This window comes from Marmota marmota, unplaced genomic scaffold (genome assembly GCF_001458135.2).
Source record: "Marmota marmota marmota unplaced genomic scaffold, marMar, whole genome shotgun sequence".
Taxonomy (NCBI): domain Eukaryota; kingdom Metazoa; phylum Chordata; class Mammalia; order Rodentia; family Sciuridae; genus Marmota; species Marmota marmota.
This window is the reverse complement of record NW_026000206.1, coordinates 5,241,476-5,261,032: the sequence shown is the minus strand read 5'-3', so window position 1 is coordinate 5,261,032 and position 19,557 is coordinate 5,241,476. Positions and strand designations below refer to the sequence as shown.

At 47.4% G+C, this 19,557-nt stretch overlaps 1 protein-coding gene across 1 annotated transcript in view; it reads right to left on the bottom strand.

Moving 5' to 3' along the window:
* Dmbt1 (deleted in malignant brain tumors 1) overlaps nt 1-19,557 on the bottom strand; it is a 170,912-nt gene that overhangs the window by 8,738 nt on the left and 142,617 nt on the right. Inside the window, exons 39-43 of the mRNA XM_048791448.1 lie at nt 18,899-19,210; nt 15,756-16,071; nt 13,150-13,499; nt 10,928-11,272; nt 25-145 (exon numbers count right to left, since the gene is read on the bottom strand). Of these exons, the coding sequence (XP_048647405.1) occupies nt 25-145; nt 10,928-11,272; nt 13,150-13,499; nt 15,756-16,071; nt 18,899-19,210 (1,444 nt within the window). The remainder of the gene's footprint in view (nt 1-24; nt 146-10,927; nt 11,273-13,149; nt 13,500-15,755; nt 16,072-18,898; nt 19,211-19,557) is intronic.

The following is a 19,557-nucleotide window of genomic DNA, read 5'->3' as shown; positions in this document are numbered from 1 at the left end:
CGGCCGCAGCCCAGAAGGCGGCACACGACGCGGGCGTTCCTGATGTTCCAGTGGTCGTCGCACACCGTGCCCCACACGCCCTCGTGCCGCACCTCCAGCCGGCCCTCGCAGCGACCCCGTCCGCCCGCCAGGCGCAGCGCACGGTCTGCGGGCAAGAGACAAGGTCAGAAGCTGCACCTGGGCGTCCACCCTGCACACCTCTCAGGTTTGTCACTTGCAGCAGGAGATATGACGCAGGAACAGTTCTATTTACGGTTTTGCTGTTCCTAGTTCTCTCTCTCCTTCAAAGTCAAGTTAAATTACCCTCAAGGAGTGTCCTTTATGGGCAAGCCTAGTTTCCCAGACACTTAGAATTTAATCTTGTAACAAAAACACAAAACGCAAAAAGAAAAATAATAGTACTATCAGGTAAAAATCAAACAACTCTCCTCCCAGTCTTTACAAAAAGGTTATTCTAAATTAAAGCTCTGTCCTAACTCATCCAACAAAATATGTCCTATGAAATTACTTTTACTGTTGATGAGTAAGAGCTTATATTTTAACTATAAAAACAATATCATATAACCTAGCTATTCCACTCCTCCATGTTTACTTAAGATGCATGAAAACATGTGCCCACAAAAAGATTTATACATAGTAGAATTTTCCATGCACATTAGCCTCAAACTGGAAACAACCCAAGTACCCAGGCATAGGAGAATGAATAGATTGTGGATGCACATTATGGACTATTACTAAATAAAGAAAAGGATCCATTACAACACATGGGATGAATCTCAGAAACAATTTAAATAAATTAAGACACAACAGGGTTTCATATTATTTGGTTTCATTCCATAAGATTCTAGGGAAAAAACCCAAATTACAAAGCTAGAAAGCAGACCAGATGTTACCTAGTGAAGGAGTGAGAGTCTTAATGCCCAGGGGTATGAGGGAATTTCCCCGGGGTGATGGAAATATTCTATGTCTTTTTTAATATTCTATGTTTTGCTCATGGTGGCAGTTACATTAGACAAAACTTGTAGATGTGTGTAATTGTATATAAGTGATTTAAAGAGTAAAAACAATCAAAAGAAAAACTTGTAGTTGTGTATTGCTTAACAATGAGGATACCTTCTGAGAAACATGTTGTTAGGTGACTTTGTTGAATAACATCATAGAGAGTACTTACAGAGGAAGATAGCTACGGTATCTCAAGGCCATATAATCATATGGGACCACAGTCACATATAGGATCACCATTGACTAAGATATTGTTATGGGGCACATGACTGTATTATGTTCATGTGCCATACCCACGATGTCTAAAATTTTTTTTGCATGAATTGGCTTGTAGTGGCTGTATTTTTAATTTTCTGCACTGTTTGCCATATGGAAGAAGCTTAAGGAGTGTTAATAAATCCCACTCATCAGTTTTTCTGGTGGCAGTATACCAGTCCAGGATGACTGCTCTCCCCTGGCTTACCTGGCTGCTGCAATATTGGAAACATGATACCCAGGCTTGTTTGAACTGGGACTATGGGGGCCGGGGTGTAGCTCAGTGGTAGAGCACTTGCTGGGCATGCTAGGGACCTGGGTTTGATTCCCAGCATGGGGTCAGAGGTATGAGTGTGAGTACACATCTTGAGTGAGGTCTTGGGAGGTGAGTTTTGGGTGGACCCATGACCCACAGTGTGTGTGTCTGTACATATACAAAGAACTAGCTCATAACAAAATTTAAGTGCAAAAGAAAGAAGATCCAAACAGTATTATTAGCGCTCTGAAACAAACAAAACTTACCAGGTAAAGGGACCATTTCTTCTTCAACTGAAATTGTAACTGTAAAAAAATGAAATCCTTAAAATGAGTCCCCTCAAAGTCACATATTTATAGGCAAAGTGGAAGAGGAATCAAATGTATTCTCTAATTCTGGACAGCCATACTTTTGTTTAAGCTTCTACTTTTGTTTAAATGTAGAAATACTGTCCAGTAAGTTTTATTTTCTTGGCGTCAAAATATAATAAGTGGTCTTACATGCTGTTTAGTCTTCAGAAAAAAATAATTTATTCAATGGTCATAAAAGATATATAAATATACTGAATTTTGATCATTACCAGGTGATGGAGTCACTTTTGCTGAAATTGAATCTGTAGCTGCCAAAAAAAAAAAATTACAGTTGAAAAGGAAGCATTAAAATTTAGCCTCATTGTGATTTTACACTGTAGACTACAAGTTTATGAAAACAAGCCTGTTCTCCTGAGGGGTATGCACTTATTTTGTGGATTTACCCATTCAGGATGAAATGATCGTGTATGAGAAGTTGGCATTTTGTAAGATGGAGCAAGAATGATTCTCATTTGCAGCATCCACAACCTGTCAGGTAATCTATGTCTCTAAAGCTCACGATGACCAACCCAGGAGTGTGTTTTCTGATTTTAGAAAGGAGGCTCAGAGGGACTGTATAACATGACAAGGTCATGCACAGTTCAAACCTGTAGGGCCACAGAGCACAGATTCTCAGCACTCTGCTTTTCCTGAGCTTAGGATCTGGGAGTTGTTCACACCAGGCTCAGGGTGGTGACTCAGGGAGGAGGAGGGTCTGCGGCCACCACTCCGGTCCTCACTCTGAGGAAGGTCTCCTGTAGCAACAGGAAGAGATTTGGGCTGTCAAGCTTTCCAGAAGTGCCACCTGATCTGCACCCAGTTGACAGCCACAAAGAAAGCCTGCCTCTTGTCCTGTCGAGAGCCAGTGGGGACCACCAGGGAGGGGATTGTCTGATGTAAATGGAGACCTGGTGAAGGCCAGAAAGGAAGGTGGTGAGGAAATGCGAAATGGAGGGCGGGAGGGGAGGAGTGAAGGAAGCCATGTCATCCACAAGGGAAAAGGAAGGACTAACCCTCGGCTTCACTGAGCTTTACCCCCTGTATGGCCAAAGGAACCAGGGCTTGACAAAGGAAAAAAGAAAGGAAACAGAAGCTCAGCAGAGCCTCATCACTGAAGATGTCGCTTTGCGGGGACGGGGGGGGGGGGGTCCCACAAATGGATTCATTAGCAAAGCCTGGGAGCTGAAAGGACATTGGATGGGAGTTGGGATCTGGATTTGCCTGACCCAACTCTGTGACCTCAGGCACATTTTCCTTCAAAATGAAGGTGGTGGTTCAGTTCTTTACACCTCCAATGGGGTCCATAACCAGCAGCACTTGCTTCACAGGGGAACCTGTTAGAAATGCGGAGTCCAGGCTCTATCGGGAGCCACTGGATCTGCGCTTGAACAAGTTCTGCAGGAGGTTCACATGCACATGAGAATCTCGTTGGAGAATCGCTGGTCTAGGTCAGCTCTAAGGGCTCCTCTGGGCTCGACATTTGAGGTTCTTTTGTCCTGTTCAATCTGCCCAGCACCTGCCTTCAATGTTCAGTTTCATAACCAGTGATGGGGACTGGTCTGGAACCCTCTGGACTTGACTAGCCTCCCCTGACCTTGCCTAAGGAAACAGGAAGTGTCTATTCTAGGTGTAATAATTCTTGCTGGGCTGAGGATGCTCAGGAAGTCACTCACAGGGACTGCAAGGAGCAGAGAGCATACCTGGTGAAGAAGGAGCTTCTCCTGAAGGCGGGGGAGTGGGAATTGTGTCTGTGAATGGAGAAGAATGTTTTGGTTTGACCCACAGAGTCTGAAAATTGAAGAGCAAATGAGCAGAATCAACACCCTCACAACCCGGCTCTCTGTGCGGGTGCTGGGGTGTGCTGGCTGGCTGGCAGCATGGCCTCCACCATAGCACACGCGGCCGAGCAGGCAAGGTGTGGACCCCAGTCCTGTCCTCCCCCGGGTGTGTCTGATCAAGACCAGGGCAGCAGGCAGAGAGTGTTCCTGCTGGAGGCGCCTCTTCTGTGTCTATGGCTGAGCCAAGGGGCGTGGCGCTCCCTCTCTGAGGAGGATGCTGGGCTCTCTGTGCACGGGTCTTGGGCCACGGAGTGAGCATCGATGCATGTGTTCATTGCCAGAGAAAAAGTTGATCATGTTTAACTCAGGAAATGTGACAGGGAGGAACATTACCAGAGAAAGCGTCCACTTCTGTTGAGGCTGAAGTTGCATCTGTGTATAAACCAAGAGAACAGGACACTGGGAACTGAGTGTGGCAGTGCTGGGTGTCATTTCCTTGCGCTTCACGTTGTGGTCCACGTGGTCATTAGTAGGCTCCTTTCCTTTTCTTTTTTCTCCAACCCTCCCTCCCTGCCCCTCCCTCTTTTCCTCCCTCCCTCCTTAATCTTCCTCTCTCTCTTTCCTTTTTTTCGAATAAACATGAAGGGTTTATTTAGAGAAATGCAAGTACTCCAGAGGATGTGGAGTGGGCTGTCCCAAGCAGGAGGTGGCCTCATGACTTCTTTTTTAGATTTTTTCCACAATGTCTTTATTTTATTTATTTATATGTGGTGCTGAGGATCAAACCCAGTGCCTCATGCATGCTAGGCAAGTGCTCTACCACTGAGCCCCAGCCCCAGCCCCAGCCAGTGCTGTTGACTTCTGTGTTGTGGGTTCTCAAGACCTGCTTGGGATCCCCCCGACCCTATGAACTATTCATTTGTGTGGTTACAGCCATTTCCACCTAAGCTTAGTGCACCTGTGGTTGCTTCATTTTCTAAACAGAGTGCAACAAATAAGAAGCAAAGCTCATGGATTTGAAAAGCATAGTGGGAGACTTTACCAGTTAGAGAGGTTGCATCTTCTGGGGTTGAAGAAACATCTGTAGATAAAGGGGAGAAGGGACTTAAGTACCTTTGGGGGCACACCAGGCTTCTGTTCTTACCGAGGTTGCATTGGGGCAAAGTTTTCATGAAGCCAACTAGTGTGATAAACAGAGCTCTAAGAAGAGGCACTTGAAGGGACGACAGGCAGATTGTACCTGGTGAAGAGGTCACAGCAGTTGGGATGGAAGCTGCAGACAAACAGAAACAGCAAGGAGGTGATTAGTCATGCCAGGGGCCGTGGTTCCAGAAGATACAGGAACATCGCAGTGGTGCCTTAGATCTGCATTACTGGCCAGGCCTGTCCTCCTGATTTTCCAGACAGTGTGCAGCAGGCCTTCCACTGCTTCAAGCCATGTCCCCAAGCCTGGGGTCTCCATTCCTGAGGCCCACTCTTCCCTTCTTCCCGTGGAGCTGGAGATGACCCGTTTGGAGGGCAACAGCCATTGGCTAAGTTTCTCAACTCCAGGAGGTTAGTCTAACAAAGATTCTGTGTGGGGACTTGCTTTCCCACCCAGCCTTCCCCTCCTTTCCCATGGAGCAGGGAGGCAGTGACCCAGGAGAGGGTCAGCTCTGAAGATCTGAACTTTTTCTAGGTGCACTGTCCCAAGACACGGGGCGAGGGGCAGGGGGAGGGCAGTAGGTCCACTTGTCCTTTGTACTAGTGCTGCCCTCCCACCCGTGTTATCAGTAGTAAAGGCCAGATTTTGGTGCTGACACTGATATTTTATTTCTCAATTGCTTCAGCACCTACGATAGGGAAAGTCGCCTCTTTATTGCGTCCCCTGAAGCGCTCTACACTATTTGTGGTTCTTGATCCTAAAGTCGCATTAGGAACTTCCCACACAATCCAACCAGATTCACTCAAAATCGATTGCACAGAGGAGAGTTGTTTGTTCTCAGTCAACTCTGCCTCCCCGCTGCCTGGGCAGAGCCAGCACGTGGCCATCCTCACTGAACGCCGGGGGAGTGTCAAGGAGGATTAGTGGCTGGACAGCTCCCTGTTCCAGCAACACCACTTGGTGGCTGGGCTCCAGGAGAAACTCCCTCCATGAACTCGAGTGAGCGATTGTGTTAGACCACTTGTGCCGGTGTACATTTTCATGGACTTGACCTGGCTAACTAGCTGAATGAATTTTTCCCTGTGAAAAAGAAAATTTCTTCACCCATCAGGGGAGATGGTTTTTATGAGCCAGGTCAATATAAGCATATTAAAAAACTCAAAAGATTACTAAAGAATCCAAGAATTTGGTCAAGACATAAATGGTTATTTAATGAATTCGCTGGAAATTAAAAAAAAATTGTAGCAAACAAGATGAAATCCAAAATAACATTTAAATTACCTGTTGGAGTGGTTATAGCAATCTCCAAAGATCCTGGAAATAAGAAATGGTAATTGGTTAAAATCTACCAAAGGGTAAGCAAATACTGCTTTATAGTTAACTTGTTTTCTTCTCTTTGTCCCTGGAGCACAGAAACCTGATATTATGGTTTGGATGCAAGGTGTCCCCCAAAAGCTAACATGTGAGACAATGCAAGAAGGTTCAGAGGAGAATTGATTGGGTTGTGAGAGTCTTAACCCAATCAGTGAATTAATCCCTGGTGGGATTAACTGAGAGGTAACTGAAGTGTGGGGTGTGGCTGGAGGTGGGAATTGGGGCGTGGCTTTGGAGTATATATATTTTGTATCTGTAGAGTCGAATCTCTCTCTGCTTTCTGATCACCGTGATGTGAGCTGCTTCCCTCTGCCGCCCTCTCCCTCATGATGTTCAGCATCACCTCGAGGCCCAAGGAATGGAGCTGGCCTTCTATGGACTCTGAGCCCTCAAATAAACGTTTCCTCCTCTATGATTGTGCTGGTCAGATCCTTTAGTCACAGCAGCGAAAAAGCTGACTAAAACACCTAACTTTCATTTAATTGATTCACACATCTTGATTGCCCATTCCCCTGTGTCAGGCACTGGGCTGGTTCTGGAGCAAAAGAGTCAATAAAACTACATATAGTTGCTGCCCTCAAAAAGAGGACCAACTCATGGATAGAAGAGAAGATGAAAAGACACACAAGCAAATGGATGACTTTTGCCATGAAATGAGAAACACAGATGGCCCGAGAACCTCTAACAGGTTCTAACAGGTGAGCTGACCTGGCCAGGGAGCTCCCCTCCCATGCCCTTCTGCCTGGCACAGGTCCGTCCTGGATGAGGTGCTCAAAGACAGTGACAACCTGACACTAGCCCACTCCCAGGCATGGAGTGGCAGACCCTCGTGCTGCTGACGTGTGCAGTGCAGGGGCAGAGGCATTACCAGGCGAAAGAGTCTCTTCCTCTGGAGTGAGAGTTGTGCCTGGATGTGAAACATGGAGATGTGCGTCATTCCATCAGGAAGTTTTGCAGAAAGGCCGAAGTCTGCCTTTACTGGGGTCTCATGTACTAATCTGAGTTCTTGGAAAAACGGGGACTAATTATTTCCTGTCTTCCCAAATAAGAATTTAAGTATCCAAGTTAAAACACATGCACTGTGATAGTATAAATTAAATCCTGATATGATGCAAGTTTATATTTGTGTCGGGCACAAGAACATACATATTATTTGATTCCCTTTATAAGATTTTAGTCCTTTTGAACAAAAGACACTGATGGTGTTCCCATCTGCCTGATTCAGAGTCCTTGGGAAGAATGCCATTGTTGTTGAGGGAGGGAACATAGAAGCATCTCAAAGGGACATCAAGGTAAGTAAATGACGTTTTGGTTCCATATTGTTGTAGTTAGAAAGTCTGGTGACATTAAATGGCTTTTCTGAGCATTTCTGTAGCTGTTGGAGCACCTGCTAGCATTTCCTGGATTGTCAATGTGGCTCTTCTATGAGGGTTACCCCTCCCATCCTGTGTACTCTACCTCCAAACATTTTTCTTTCCTAACATGCAGCCAGTAGGGAGGCCAGGTAGCCAGCTACTGGAGTGTGTAGAAAGGAGGAATGACTGGCTCTGAGAGAGCAGCTCATACACCATACATATCCCTCCATGAGTACCCAAGTACTTTATTTAGGATTGAATGTTGGGATCTCACTGTGGCTGCCTAGAGGCCCTCTTTGTCTGCTTCTGGATTCTAGACTATTTTCTAAGGGATTAATTTAGCCAAGCGACTCCCCAACAAATAGAGGGATAATTGTACTATCTTGGTAGAATTTCAACAAATAACTATCCCTGAGATAGGCAGAAGGGGGACAAGCCACAGGAAACTTGTTACCAGTCATGAGGATCAAATCTGTGACTGAAGTTGAAGTAGGAACTGTCAAAACAAGCAAAAGATAAATTGTATTTAAATAACATCTTTGTTGATCAAGTTCATTGGTAAAAAATTTTCACAAGAATGACCCTATTTATAAATGTGTCTCAGCACAGTTGATTATGCTTTGTTCCTATTTGATTCTCCTAGCCTGTGTAATCAAGATAAAGGAAACAAATAACGAGGGTGGTGGTGTATGAGTCTGGGACCTGAGTGACTGGTTGTGGTCTCTAGTGTTTGTGTAATGGAGCAAATGACCTTGTATAAGTCCTTTTGCATCTCTAAACTTCAGGTCCTGCAGCATCTGAAGGACCAATCCAAGGACTAGTAGCATCAGTATCCTATTGTTAGAAATGCAGACTCTTGGGCTGCATTGAATCCAAATCTGCATTTTAAGAAATTCCCAAGTGAGTTATGTGCATATTCAACTCTAAGAAGCACTGAGCTTGCAAATGGAGATGCTGCAGGCCAGGAGAATATGAGAGGTCAGGTGCCATGTGAAGGGGCCACCCTGCCCTGCTCAGTCCCAGGCAGTTATTGCTCGTGAGGTGTGTAATACTAGTTCCCACTCTCAGATTTTCCAATCAAAGCTGTAAATCTTGGGCTGGAAATGCAGCTCAGTGATAGGGCACTTGCCCGGCATGCATGACATCCTGGATTAAATCCCTAACATCATAAAAAGAAAAAAGAAAAGGAAGAAAGTCTGAAATATAGATTCTTAAAACAGCAACAACATTACCACCACCAACAACTTTTGTTTTCAAAATGTGGGATTAAAAATAATTTAAACATGCATTGGCAATGCTGGGTTGTCTGAATCTAAATTCATTTGTGGGTCAAAACTTGTCCAGGGCTGCCCATTTGTGACTTCTGATCTGAGCAATCTCTAAGGGTTCTTCCAACTCTCAGGAATTGTTACATTGTGATGGTCCCATATCTAACTTGTCCTTGCCTAAAAGACTTTGTGGGCAATTCTCATAGCTGTAGTCACAAAAGGGAATTGTGTTTCATCATAATTTCCCTTAGAGGTTAGTCTACCAAGCCTGGCAGAAGGCTTTTGAGATTTTGGAAATACAGACTATGGGCCACTCTCATAACTGTTTACAGTTCAAAGAAAATGTGAGTTGAGCTGCTTTGTGTTGAGGTGGTATTTCTCCAACTTATTGAGCTGCACAATGACCAACTCAAGCCCTAGGACAATCCCTGGTGTGTAGAAGGACTTTTACAAAAGGACACTTAAGTCGCTTGCTTTGGAGAGTCAAGCTAAGTCTTGGCCTGCAGCAGCATGCATGTCCCTAGAAGGGTGACTGGAAGCTCCCACCATGGTGCCCTACACAAGTGTAGACCACTCAGTCCCCAGGACAAGGCTTTCAGAATTGTGTCCATCCTTCTGTTCTACAGGTAAAGAAACAGAAGCCTAAGAGGTCTGGGGACTTGCCCACCATTGCCCACTGGTTAACACTGGAGCCAGAGAACCCAAGGTTATGCTCTGGTGCCAAATAGGGCCACGCTGCATCACCATCTGAAAGTGATGAGAAGTTTGGAAAACATTGGGTTACACCAAATTAAAAAGAGATCTCTCCCTGCCGGACTCATTAGAGACTTGAAAGTGCTAATAGACTGAATCATCAAGAGAAGATATGGTATTTCCCCAAATTATGTAGCTATGCAAATCATTCTCAGAAATTTGCATAACACTGGATGAAGGGACTGTACTCTGAAACATGCTCAGGAGACAAATTGCTCCATTATTTTCTGAAAATATGGATTCAGGTTTTGCCTGAGATGTCTGAAGTCTTGTAAGTTAAAAAATTACAGAAAAAAACTCACGGATTACCCCATGTGCTGACACTAATGAACATGGGAGTGAAGCAGGGTCACTAGAATTTGATCTCAGAGACCAATTGTGGCACCAAAGAGGGAAGGAACACACTGAAATCCTGTACCTTGGTACAAAGGCACCCAATCTGTTCCTTTTATTGTTCTGATTAATGAATATGTAAGCAGCTTACATTAGTTTGATATGAGCTTGATATTTAGTTTCATATGAGATAAAAACTGCGACCCTCATCATATGTAAGACAATCTACTTCTCTGATTTATAGAAAGCAAGAGAGAAAATAAAATTACCCGGTGAAGCGGTGAATTCTGTGGCTGATGCTGAAATGGCAAAACAATCAGGAACTTAGAAGATACATTTTTGTTTAAAAATTTGATACCTCAGATACATTAAGTTAGGAACAAAACAACTTCTGAAGTGTGAAACCAAGAATAAGAAAAGTTTCTTAGTTGATACTCAAATTATTATTCTAACCTGTGGGCTATAGAATTAAGATAAGCTGGGCAGTAGGTATTTTAATTTAATCTGATTTCATTTTCTATTATACGATTTTTGGCAAGAGAAAGAAGAAAAAAAATAATGCACAAACTGCTGAATTAAACAAAGCAGAACAAACAAAAGGGGACCACTCCAACCACAGAGGGAGAAGGAAATAGTGCTGAAGTGTTGAAATACTGTTGAGAACTCGGGTTTGGGTCATGGAATTCTCATCAGCAGTGCCACAGTGTCATCTTCAAAGCTCAAAACAGACAATTTGAGGACAAAGACTAGGAAGTGCCTGACCCCATGGTGGCTGACAGGGAGTCTGGGGGGGGGGGTCCCTGAAGACTGCAGAGACGGAGGGCTCTACGCTGAAGCAGCTTAGAAGGAAGGTTATAAACGACAGAGAGGCCACCCGGAACCAAGGCCAGGTAGGCTGTGGGACTGAGGGACTTGGGATGATCCAGGTTAAATGATGCCCCATTATTTATTGGCTGCCCAGTGCTGAGAATGGACCTCCGATTGTGTTTGGAGCTTCCCAAGGGGACCCAAACATTCCCATGTCAGTTCCCAGATCCCTGCCAAGAGTCACAGCTCTGCCGGTTTCAGGAGACAGTTGAGAGTGAGTACCTGAGCAGATGACGCCGGCGTCCTCGTGATGGCCACAGTTGTGGACGGACAAGCCCAGATGCTGGCATCGGCCTAGCGAGGTCTCAGTGCCCTGGCACTGCACGTCATCCAGGAGGATGCTCCCCACACCCTTCCCGAAGTAGCCGCTCCCCAGGGCGCTGATGCCCTCCCCGCAGCCCAGCTGCCAGCACACCACGTGGGCGGCGTCGATGCTCCACAGGTCGTCACACACAGTGCCCCAGGTGCCATTGTGGTGGACTTCAACACGGCCTTCACACCGGCTCCTCCCACCCACCAACCTGATGATGGACAGGTCTGGGGAAGACTCAGAGGTTATTACTGGGACTTCTACTAGGACTTTTCCTTAGTTCTATATCAAACACCTTGGATTCTAGAGCCTCACAGGACTAAGAGTAGTGCTTACAAATGCAGTGCCTGCTTTCCTGGGCTATTTCTGATTTCCACTATTTTACTCTATCATTCTCATCTTTGGGTTGGGCAAAAGGTTTACAAAAGGATAAAAATAAATATCTATTTTGGAGCTGGAGACAGTGGTACACATCTGTAATCCCAGTGGCTGGGGAGGTTGAGACAGGAGGATGGTGAGTTCAAAGCCAGCCTCAGCAGAAGTATGTGTTAAGCAACCTAGTGAGACCCTGTCTCTAAATAAAATACAAAATAGGGCTGGGGATGTGGCTCAGAGGTTGAGTGCCCCTGAGTTCAGTCCACAGTACCACCCCCCACCACAAGAAAAAAAAATCTATTTTGGAACCAAGCCATCAGATTGATAGGCAAACTCATTGTCATTGTCATTGACATTGATAGATATCACACCCAACTTCTGGTTTTCTTTAAGCCAAACTTTCCCATTGGCTCAGGTTCAAAGTTAAAAACATCTCAGTAGAACCAGAGAGTAGATGCAATGAGGCTTTGCTTGTAGCCTGTGCCTCTGTTTCAGGTCTGTATTTTCCCCAGTCCCAGGGAGGCATGGATCCAGGAGGGCACTGACATCACTGGCTGTGACCCCAGCGACCCCCAGAAAAACCCAATAACCAGGAAGTTGCAGGAGAAACAATGAGAGGATTACCAACTGCAGGAGCTGGGCTTGCCAGAGCTGGGGCCACTTCAACAGCTGAAAGAGAAGAGGCATTCACATCAGGGGAGGTGAAGTCTGACAAAACGCCACCAGCTAATCGGGGACGTGAGTCCCATGGGTGCCAGTGTGTGTGTGTGGGGTGCAGTCAGAGCTTCCCAGCAAATGCAGCAGTGCTGAGGGGAGGCCAGTGTCCAGAGGTCTGGCTCATCGGGACAGCAGCTGTGAACCATCTCGGCCTGGCCTGGGCGGGAACCTGGAAGCATCTCTCTGAACTCCACCGGGGAGGAGTCACCTATAGTGGCTCTGGAGATGTGAGGCTAGAGAACAGGATGGTGGACATTTGATGCCGATTTAACTCAGAGTGCTTATCCCTAGACCCCATGAAACACTAAGTCTTCAGATTAAAATACCACCAGCCAACAGAGGGGAGTAGAAATGCCGTCTCCTCTGCCTCATCTTCAGTCCATCTGGGGACCTCATCTCTGCCCAGCCCTGAGGAGACTGGGGTGATGCTGGGCTATGGTGAGACCCCACAATGGAGTGGGGAGTCACAGATATCTGTTGCATGCAATTAATTAGTAATAAAAGTCAAAAAACAGGGATTTAGCATGTTCATTCAGCTGTTTTGAAAAGTTGCCTAAAATTACCCCTCATGGCAAGAAAGTCCCAACTTAGGCAGTCAGCAATCAGGAGAGTATTCAGAGAGCATAGCTCTCTCTGAGAAATATCTTCCAGAGAAACCCACAAGTTGGACACACCTGGGAGAACCATTCCCAGAAGTTAAGAATCACTCCAGGGCGAGGCTCGACTTCTGTTTCTGCGTATGTTTTGGCTCATGGGATTTCTTCTCAGGGCCAGGGGGACTGGCTGTGGTGCATGGCAGGGGATACTACTCTCCTGACATTAGAGTGACCAAGGTCCTGGCTTGTTGGAGTTCAAAGAGGACATGTGACTTCTCAGTGCTAAAGCCAGGACATTCCAGGCAAAGCAGGGCAAGTTCTTGACCCACCTGGGACCCCAGGCCACTCGGGTATCTGCCTGTCAGAGATGACTGTCCTGCTTGGGAGGGAAACTGGGCTCAGCAGAGTTCAGGTACCTGAGCAGACAGCCCCGGCGTCCTCATGGTGCCCACAGTTATGCACAGACAGTCCGAGGTGGTGGCACTGTCCCAGGTTGGTCTCGTTGCCTGTACACCTCACGTCGTCTAGGAAGATGGGGCCGGAACCGTCGCCAAACAGACTGCTCCTGGGAGCTGCCAGGGCTGCCCCACAGCCCAACTGCTGGCATACCACCTGGGCAGCGGGCAGGCTCCAGAGGTCGTCGCACACGGTCCCCCAGGTGCCGTTGTGGTAGATCTCCACTCGGCCCTCGCACGGGTGCTTCCCGTTGGCCAGCCTCACCCCTGCAGGAGCAAGAGCTAGTGGGCTTGAGGAGCCTCCTTCAGTGCTCGACGGGACAGCACATCTGGCTGGAGACTTTGGCCCTGGGGTGCAGCCTGCTGGGGGAGAGCATCTATCATGCAGGTGGGGATGTGCTAATGCGGAGCCTTAGAAAACAGAGGAGCAGAGATGCCTGCTGTCTACCTACAATTTAGCAGACTCCACAGTGGCTCTGCCTGGGCTTTGTGGAAGACATTCTGCTTTCACCCTTGTTTATTGTGTTATGTTCCTAAAAATTCAAAACAAGGCAGCTGCATGCTTGGAGCTCAGGTTTTGCATTTCTAAGCCAGGTTTCCCCAAACAGATGAGATTATCAGAGCAAAATTAGTTTTGCTTTACTTGAATTTAGAGAGCTGTAAAGTACTTATTTGGGATGACACAGGTGGATAGAGGTTGGAAAATCAGAGGAAGTTGTGGAGTCCCAGCTGCAAGAAAGTGAATTATTGCCTAAGTAAAACAGACCCTTTGAACCCAAAGCAAGTGAAATTGATTCTCAAAGTCTAGATCTTTGTGAGCAGGACTGGTTCCTGGAATCCCCTAAGCAGAGTGTGGAGTGGGCCTTTGTGCAGGCCTTTGGATGCTGCGGCTGAGGTGGGTGGGGGAGCTGGCTCTCTCCTGGAAGAGAATCCTATACTAAGAGAGTCCTCCAGTGAGCACAGCTCCTTTTCCATACAGAGGTGGGAATAGTATTCACTAACTCTCTGCTGGTCAAATGGTGGGACTCCAGCTTCAGAAAAACTGTTATGAAATGCAAGAATAGAAACAGTACCTATTTGATGGAAAATGTGTGGATGATCCTGATGAGCTGAAGAAACTGTACAGGTACAAAAGAAAAGTAGCCTCCGTAAGTACATTTAAGAAAAAAAACAATGAAATTTCATATTCATTTCAAATACCGTCTAAGTCATAGGCGTTTTACCTTTAAAGAACCCCATTGAGTCTCTGATCACATAGTTACTATTTAAAATGTAATGGCAGCTCATGAATGAATATGCACATTATTTTTATTAAGAAAATAAAAACTATGGGGCTGGGGTTGTGGCTCAGTGGTAGAGTGCTCTCCTGGCATGCATGAGGCACTGGGTTCCATCCTCAGCACTACATAAATGTAAAATAAAGATATTGTGTCCACTAAAACTAAAAAGTAAATATTAAAAAAAAGAAAATAAAAACTAAAACTCATGTTGGGATTTTGAAGCTACGACCCCATACCCAGGGCTGCCTCAGCAGAACTAGAGTTCAGCCGCTGCATCCCAGGTCCCAGGTAGGGCTGCAGGTGGAGAAACAGCTCCTGTCCTTAGGCCCTCCTTCCCCAAACCTCCCTATTCCCAGCCCTCCCCCCCCCCACATCCCCAGGCCCTCCCGACTTCTCTGGTCTGCCAAGGCCTTTGCATGAACTACCATTTTAGGTCAAGAGCTTTTGGGTTAAAAGCAGCTTTCAAATGCAGAACAGAGAACACACTGGGCTGTTAAGATCCAGAACACCTTTTCCTCTAGGCACAGAGCAGGGTCCCAGGAGAATGGGAAACAACCCTGGGTCCTTACAGAAGAGTCTGTGCTCAGGGCACTGTCAAGGCCCTTTAAAGCTTGAAAGGGAAACCCATTGTAGAACCCTGCATTAGACAAGAGTCACCAGTCAGCAAATAACAGACACCAACTCACATATACCTGGATGCTCAGCAGCTTCAGAACCTGCAGAGATAAAGGAGACACCGAGCAGTGTGACATTAGAAACCAGATGGTGCGGAGGTTTGAAGGTCATTTTCTCTGTTTAACATGACTGGAGGAAGTGGAGCGTAACCAATCCTTGAGCATCAGGGCTGTCCCCTCCGGTGTGAGTTCTCACCTGGCTAAAATCTCTGCAGCAGTGATTCTGATAGAATTTCCCTCAGTAACTAAAATGACGCATCTGCAACGTAGCAATACTTTTGTATTATCAGTGGTTTGTCAGATGCTCAAGTAAATGTTCCATGTGTATTGTCTCATTTAATCCTTCCAACAAATCTATGACATGAGTACTATTGTTGTCTTTATTTTACAACCGAGTCACCTTCATAGACGCTCAAGTGGACCAGGCCACCCCATGTGCTAAACAGCTGATATATTTTTCAGAGTTGGAACAGAAATTCCTTGTCAAGGACATGGGGTAGGCTGAAGGCATGAAGTCGTTTGCATATTCTACCTGGCCTGGGCATCTGTGACACTGGCCAAGAGGCGTCACTGGGAGGAGATTTGGGGTCAGCAAGGTACTCTGAGCCACCACTCACCTGAGCAGATGACGCCAGCATCTTCATGGTGCCCACAGTTGTGGGTGAACCAGCTGCCGTGAGGGCACTGTTCCAGGGAGGCCTCACTTCCTGTGCAGTGGACATCATCAAGGAGGATGCGGCCTGACCCAGGGCTGAAGCTGGCCCCTGGGAGGGCAGATAAAGCCAGGCCACAGCCAAGCTGTCTGCAAACCACATGGGCATCCTCGATGGACCAGCTGTCATCACACACAGTGCCCCAGGTGTTGCTGTGGAAGACCTCGACGCGGCCCTCGCACCTGCTTGACCCATTTGCCAGCCGTAGGCCCAGATCTAGGTGGACAATCCAAAGAACACCCTTCATAAGGGCCCATCCAGAAGGGCCACCAGAAAAACCAGCCATTTCCTGGGGTGTGCGCTGACAGTAAAGGATAACGAGTCCCTTCTCCCCTTCATTTCATCTCCTTTACTTTTGTCTTGGGGACCACACCGTGTGCCTTCCATGCTGCTCCCTGGCCAACTGGACTGTGAGCTGCCCCACTCTGTAGCCCTCCTTTCACTGTGGGTTGTGGAGTTGTGGTTCCTGACAAAGAGTTTGTTGGATTTTTCACAAGAAGTAACCAAACACACACTAACTTGTGTGTGTATGTGTGTGTGTGTGTGCATGCGTGCGTGTGCACCCTTGCACATGTTGACTAAGTGACAATGACAATAACTGTCATCTATGTTGTCCCCAGGATCAAGCGTGACCCGTATGTAAAGGGATTTTGAAGGGCAGCCACTGCAGGTGCCACCCATTTTCAAAGGGCAGTGTTATGAAAGGGATTAAAAAACTGGGTGTGTTCAGAACACAGCCAAGGTGAGTTCCTGGGTGGGGGCTGGGAGGAGATTTGGGGTCAGCAAGATGCTCTGAGCCTTTCTAGTTGGCAACTTCCAAACCATCTCACAAGCCGGTGTTTGTTGCATCTCACATCTGTTTCCTCCCTCTCCCTTCTAATCACAGATTTTCTAGTGAACCCAGAGATTATCAGCCCACCCTCCAGCAGCTGCCATTTATAGGGCCAGCCTGAGGCCAGGGAGGAAGTTGGAAGTGGACAGTGTGTCCACCGGGGATCCTTCTTCCCACAGTACTGCTGTAGTCTTTCTGAGCTGAAACTATGAAGGGAAAGCAACTGAAGAGAGGAGAAAGGATTGATTACCTGTTGATATGGGCACCTCTGTTGGCTTTGGAAAAGATGCTAAGGACAGAGAGAAAGCAAAAGGAAAAAAATATATAACATCTTAGTCCAATGTCTAACATTTAACTTAGTCAGCTGCCAGCGGGCTCTCCACCTTCTGCCTTATCTGTGGGCAGTTTCTGATTCTAAATGAGACTCCCCAGCTGGGCCTTTCTCTGCAGACAGTACTCCAGCAGGTGTGTGTGTCCAGAAATGACCTCCCCAGAGCTTCCTCTGAGGGTTTGGGGTCACTGCTTTTCCCCAACTCTTCCCTATATTGGACTTTGCACTTAAAGATCAGCCTGGGAAGAACAGCTGAATAAATTTGAAATGTGTAAACAGCTAGGAGCAAACTAAAAAGTGATGCTTTCAGCTTCTTAATTATTAACACTTCTCTTAAGCAGAAGGGAGTGTACAAAGATGAATCCTTGCAGTGCCCTGGCCTTGGAAGTGCTGAGCAGACCATGACTGATGACTTATGTTGGCCCTGCCTCTTGGCAAGCACTGTCCTCACCACTGTGCTGAGAAAGCCAGTGAATTCCAGCAGAGCCCACGGACAAATGCTACCGTCCTTCTCAACCTCATCCAGGGGAGGAAACGGAGGCAGGAAGCAGTTTGGAGATTGGCTAGAGGCCTCACAGCTGGCTAATGATGTAGACAGGGCGTTTGACCCCTAAACCACCACCATTCTACCCAGGGCGACTATACTAAGGCAAGTGGCAGCCAATTCATTAAAAACAACTGAAATTACCTGAAGTTGTGTAGTGCACAGCAGCTGCTGGTGTTGGGCTAGGCCGAGAGGCTACGAAAGACATAGGAAGTGCAGGTTGGTCATCCTCCGTCACCCTCCTTAAACCCCCGAGTAGACCTGGGGAGAACCCAGACCAGATGCACCCCACCCAGGCCTCTGAGAATGGCCCTGAGTTACCATGGTTACAAACCCCAGGTGTCCTGGATCTCTGGGTCCATTTCTGCCCTGCGGCTAGACCCTGCACTGTCATTTTCTTTTCTTTCTTTTGGTAAGTTGGCCACAGTGATGGTTGCCATGTGTGGAGCACCTCTCCAGCTGCTTTGGTGTTGTGATTTTTCCTGTGTGTGTGTGTGTGTGTGTGTGTGTGTGTGTGTGTGGCGGGGATGGGGGGGCTGTCTTGCCTCCCAGAGTAAATGTCAGCTGTAAAGAGTGACGTCACATTTGTCTCCAGGACGCACACTGGCACCCTCTGTGCAGGGAGGGACAGGAAAGGCTGTGTGGACCATGGAGCTGGCCAGGAGCTCCAGGGTAGGGACGGAGGAGAAAGATGCTCCTTCAGGCACCTCTGACTCACCCCAGGCAGCTAAAAGCCCGGCTCCAAACCTCCCGGCTCTTCAAGCCCCCAGCCCTGTCCTCTGATGTCCCACTCAGTGTGTGGCTTCAGCTTCTGCTCCCCTCAGAACACTGATTCTATCCCTTGGCTTCTCTCCTCTCCCCACAGCACCGTCCAGCACGCCACCCCCTTCCTCCTACCCTCTGTAGCTGATTGGCCAGTTTGCCTCTCCCCAGCCAAACCCAGAAGGATGAAGAGATGGGTGGGGACTTTTGACTCCAACTGCTGGATTAATCTGCAGAAATTTGAATGGTTGGAAAAGGAATCAGAGCCCTGGATTAGGACCTGGGCTGCTGGCTGCCAGGAAAGATCTTAGCTCTTCAATTTACGGTGGTGATGTGAAGTTTCTGTATACAAGGAATTCATGTAAGTAAAAATTGAAGAGTCAGTTGAAAGGAAAGGGTTTTAAAAACTACAGAGTGGGTAGCAAGTGGGTACACTGGAGATCCAAGTGGCTGCCACAGGGAACAGTGGCCTGGGGACAGTCCGGGATTCCTGGCTGCTCTGTGCGTGGTTGGCACAAGGCTTGGAGCAGGAATGCCACTCTCTGCACTCCATGCACACAAGTCCAAAACCCACCTGAGCAGATGGCACCAGCATCCTCATGGTGGCCACAGTTGTGGGTGAACCAGCCACTGTGCAGGCACTGCCACAGCCTGGCTTCTGTCCCCACGCACTCCACATCATCCAGGGCGATGGGGCCCACACCTCGCTTGAAATGTGCCCGCCCAGGGGCTGCAAGGGCCTCGCCACAGCCCAGCTGCTTGCACACCACCTGGACGTCAAGTAGGTCCCAGCTGTCGTCACACACGGTGCCCCAGCTGCCATTGTAGTGCAGCTCCACCCGGCCCTCGCACGGGTGGCTGCCATCGGTCAGCCTCAGGACCACATCTGGGAAAGGGAGATGTGCTCGGTCACCACCCTGGGGCTGCCCTTGGATGTTGGGCCAGAGGGTAATGAGGACACTTCCTCTAGTCCTTGTGCATGGAGAGGAGACACTTGTGGGTTAAAGCTGGCTGCAAAAGCACTTTAGGTTTGATCTCTCATGTCGACTTTTTTTTCCAGGGGGAATATTTTTTTTATTTGTAGATGGATACAATATCTTTATTAGTTTATTTTTATGTGGGGCTGAGGATACAACCTAGTGCCTCCCACATGTGAGGCAAGTGCTCTACCACTGAGCTACAGCCCCAGCCCAAGGGGTGGGATGCGTATTTTTAAAAGCTTTATTCCCCAGA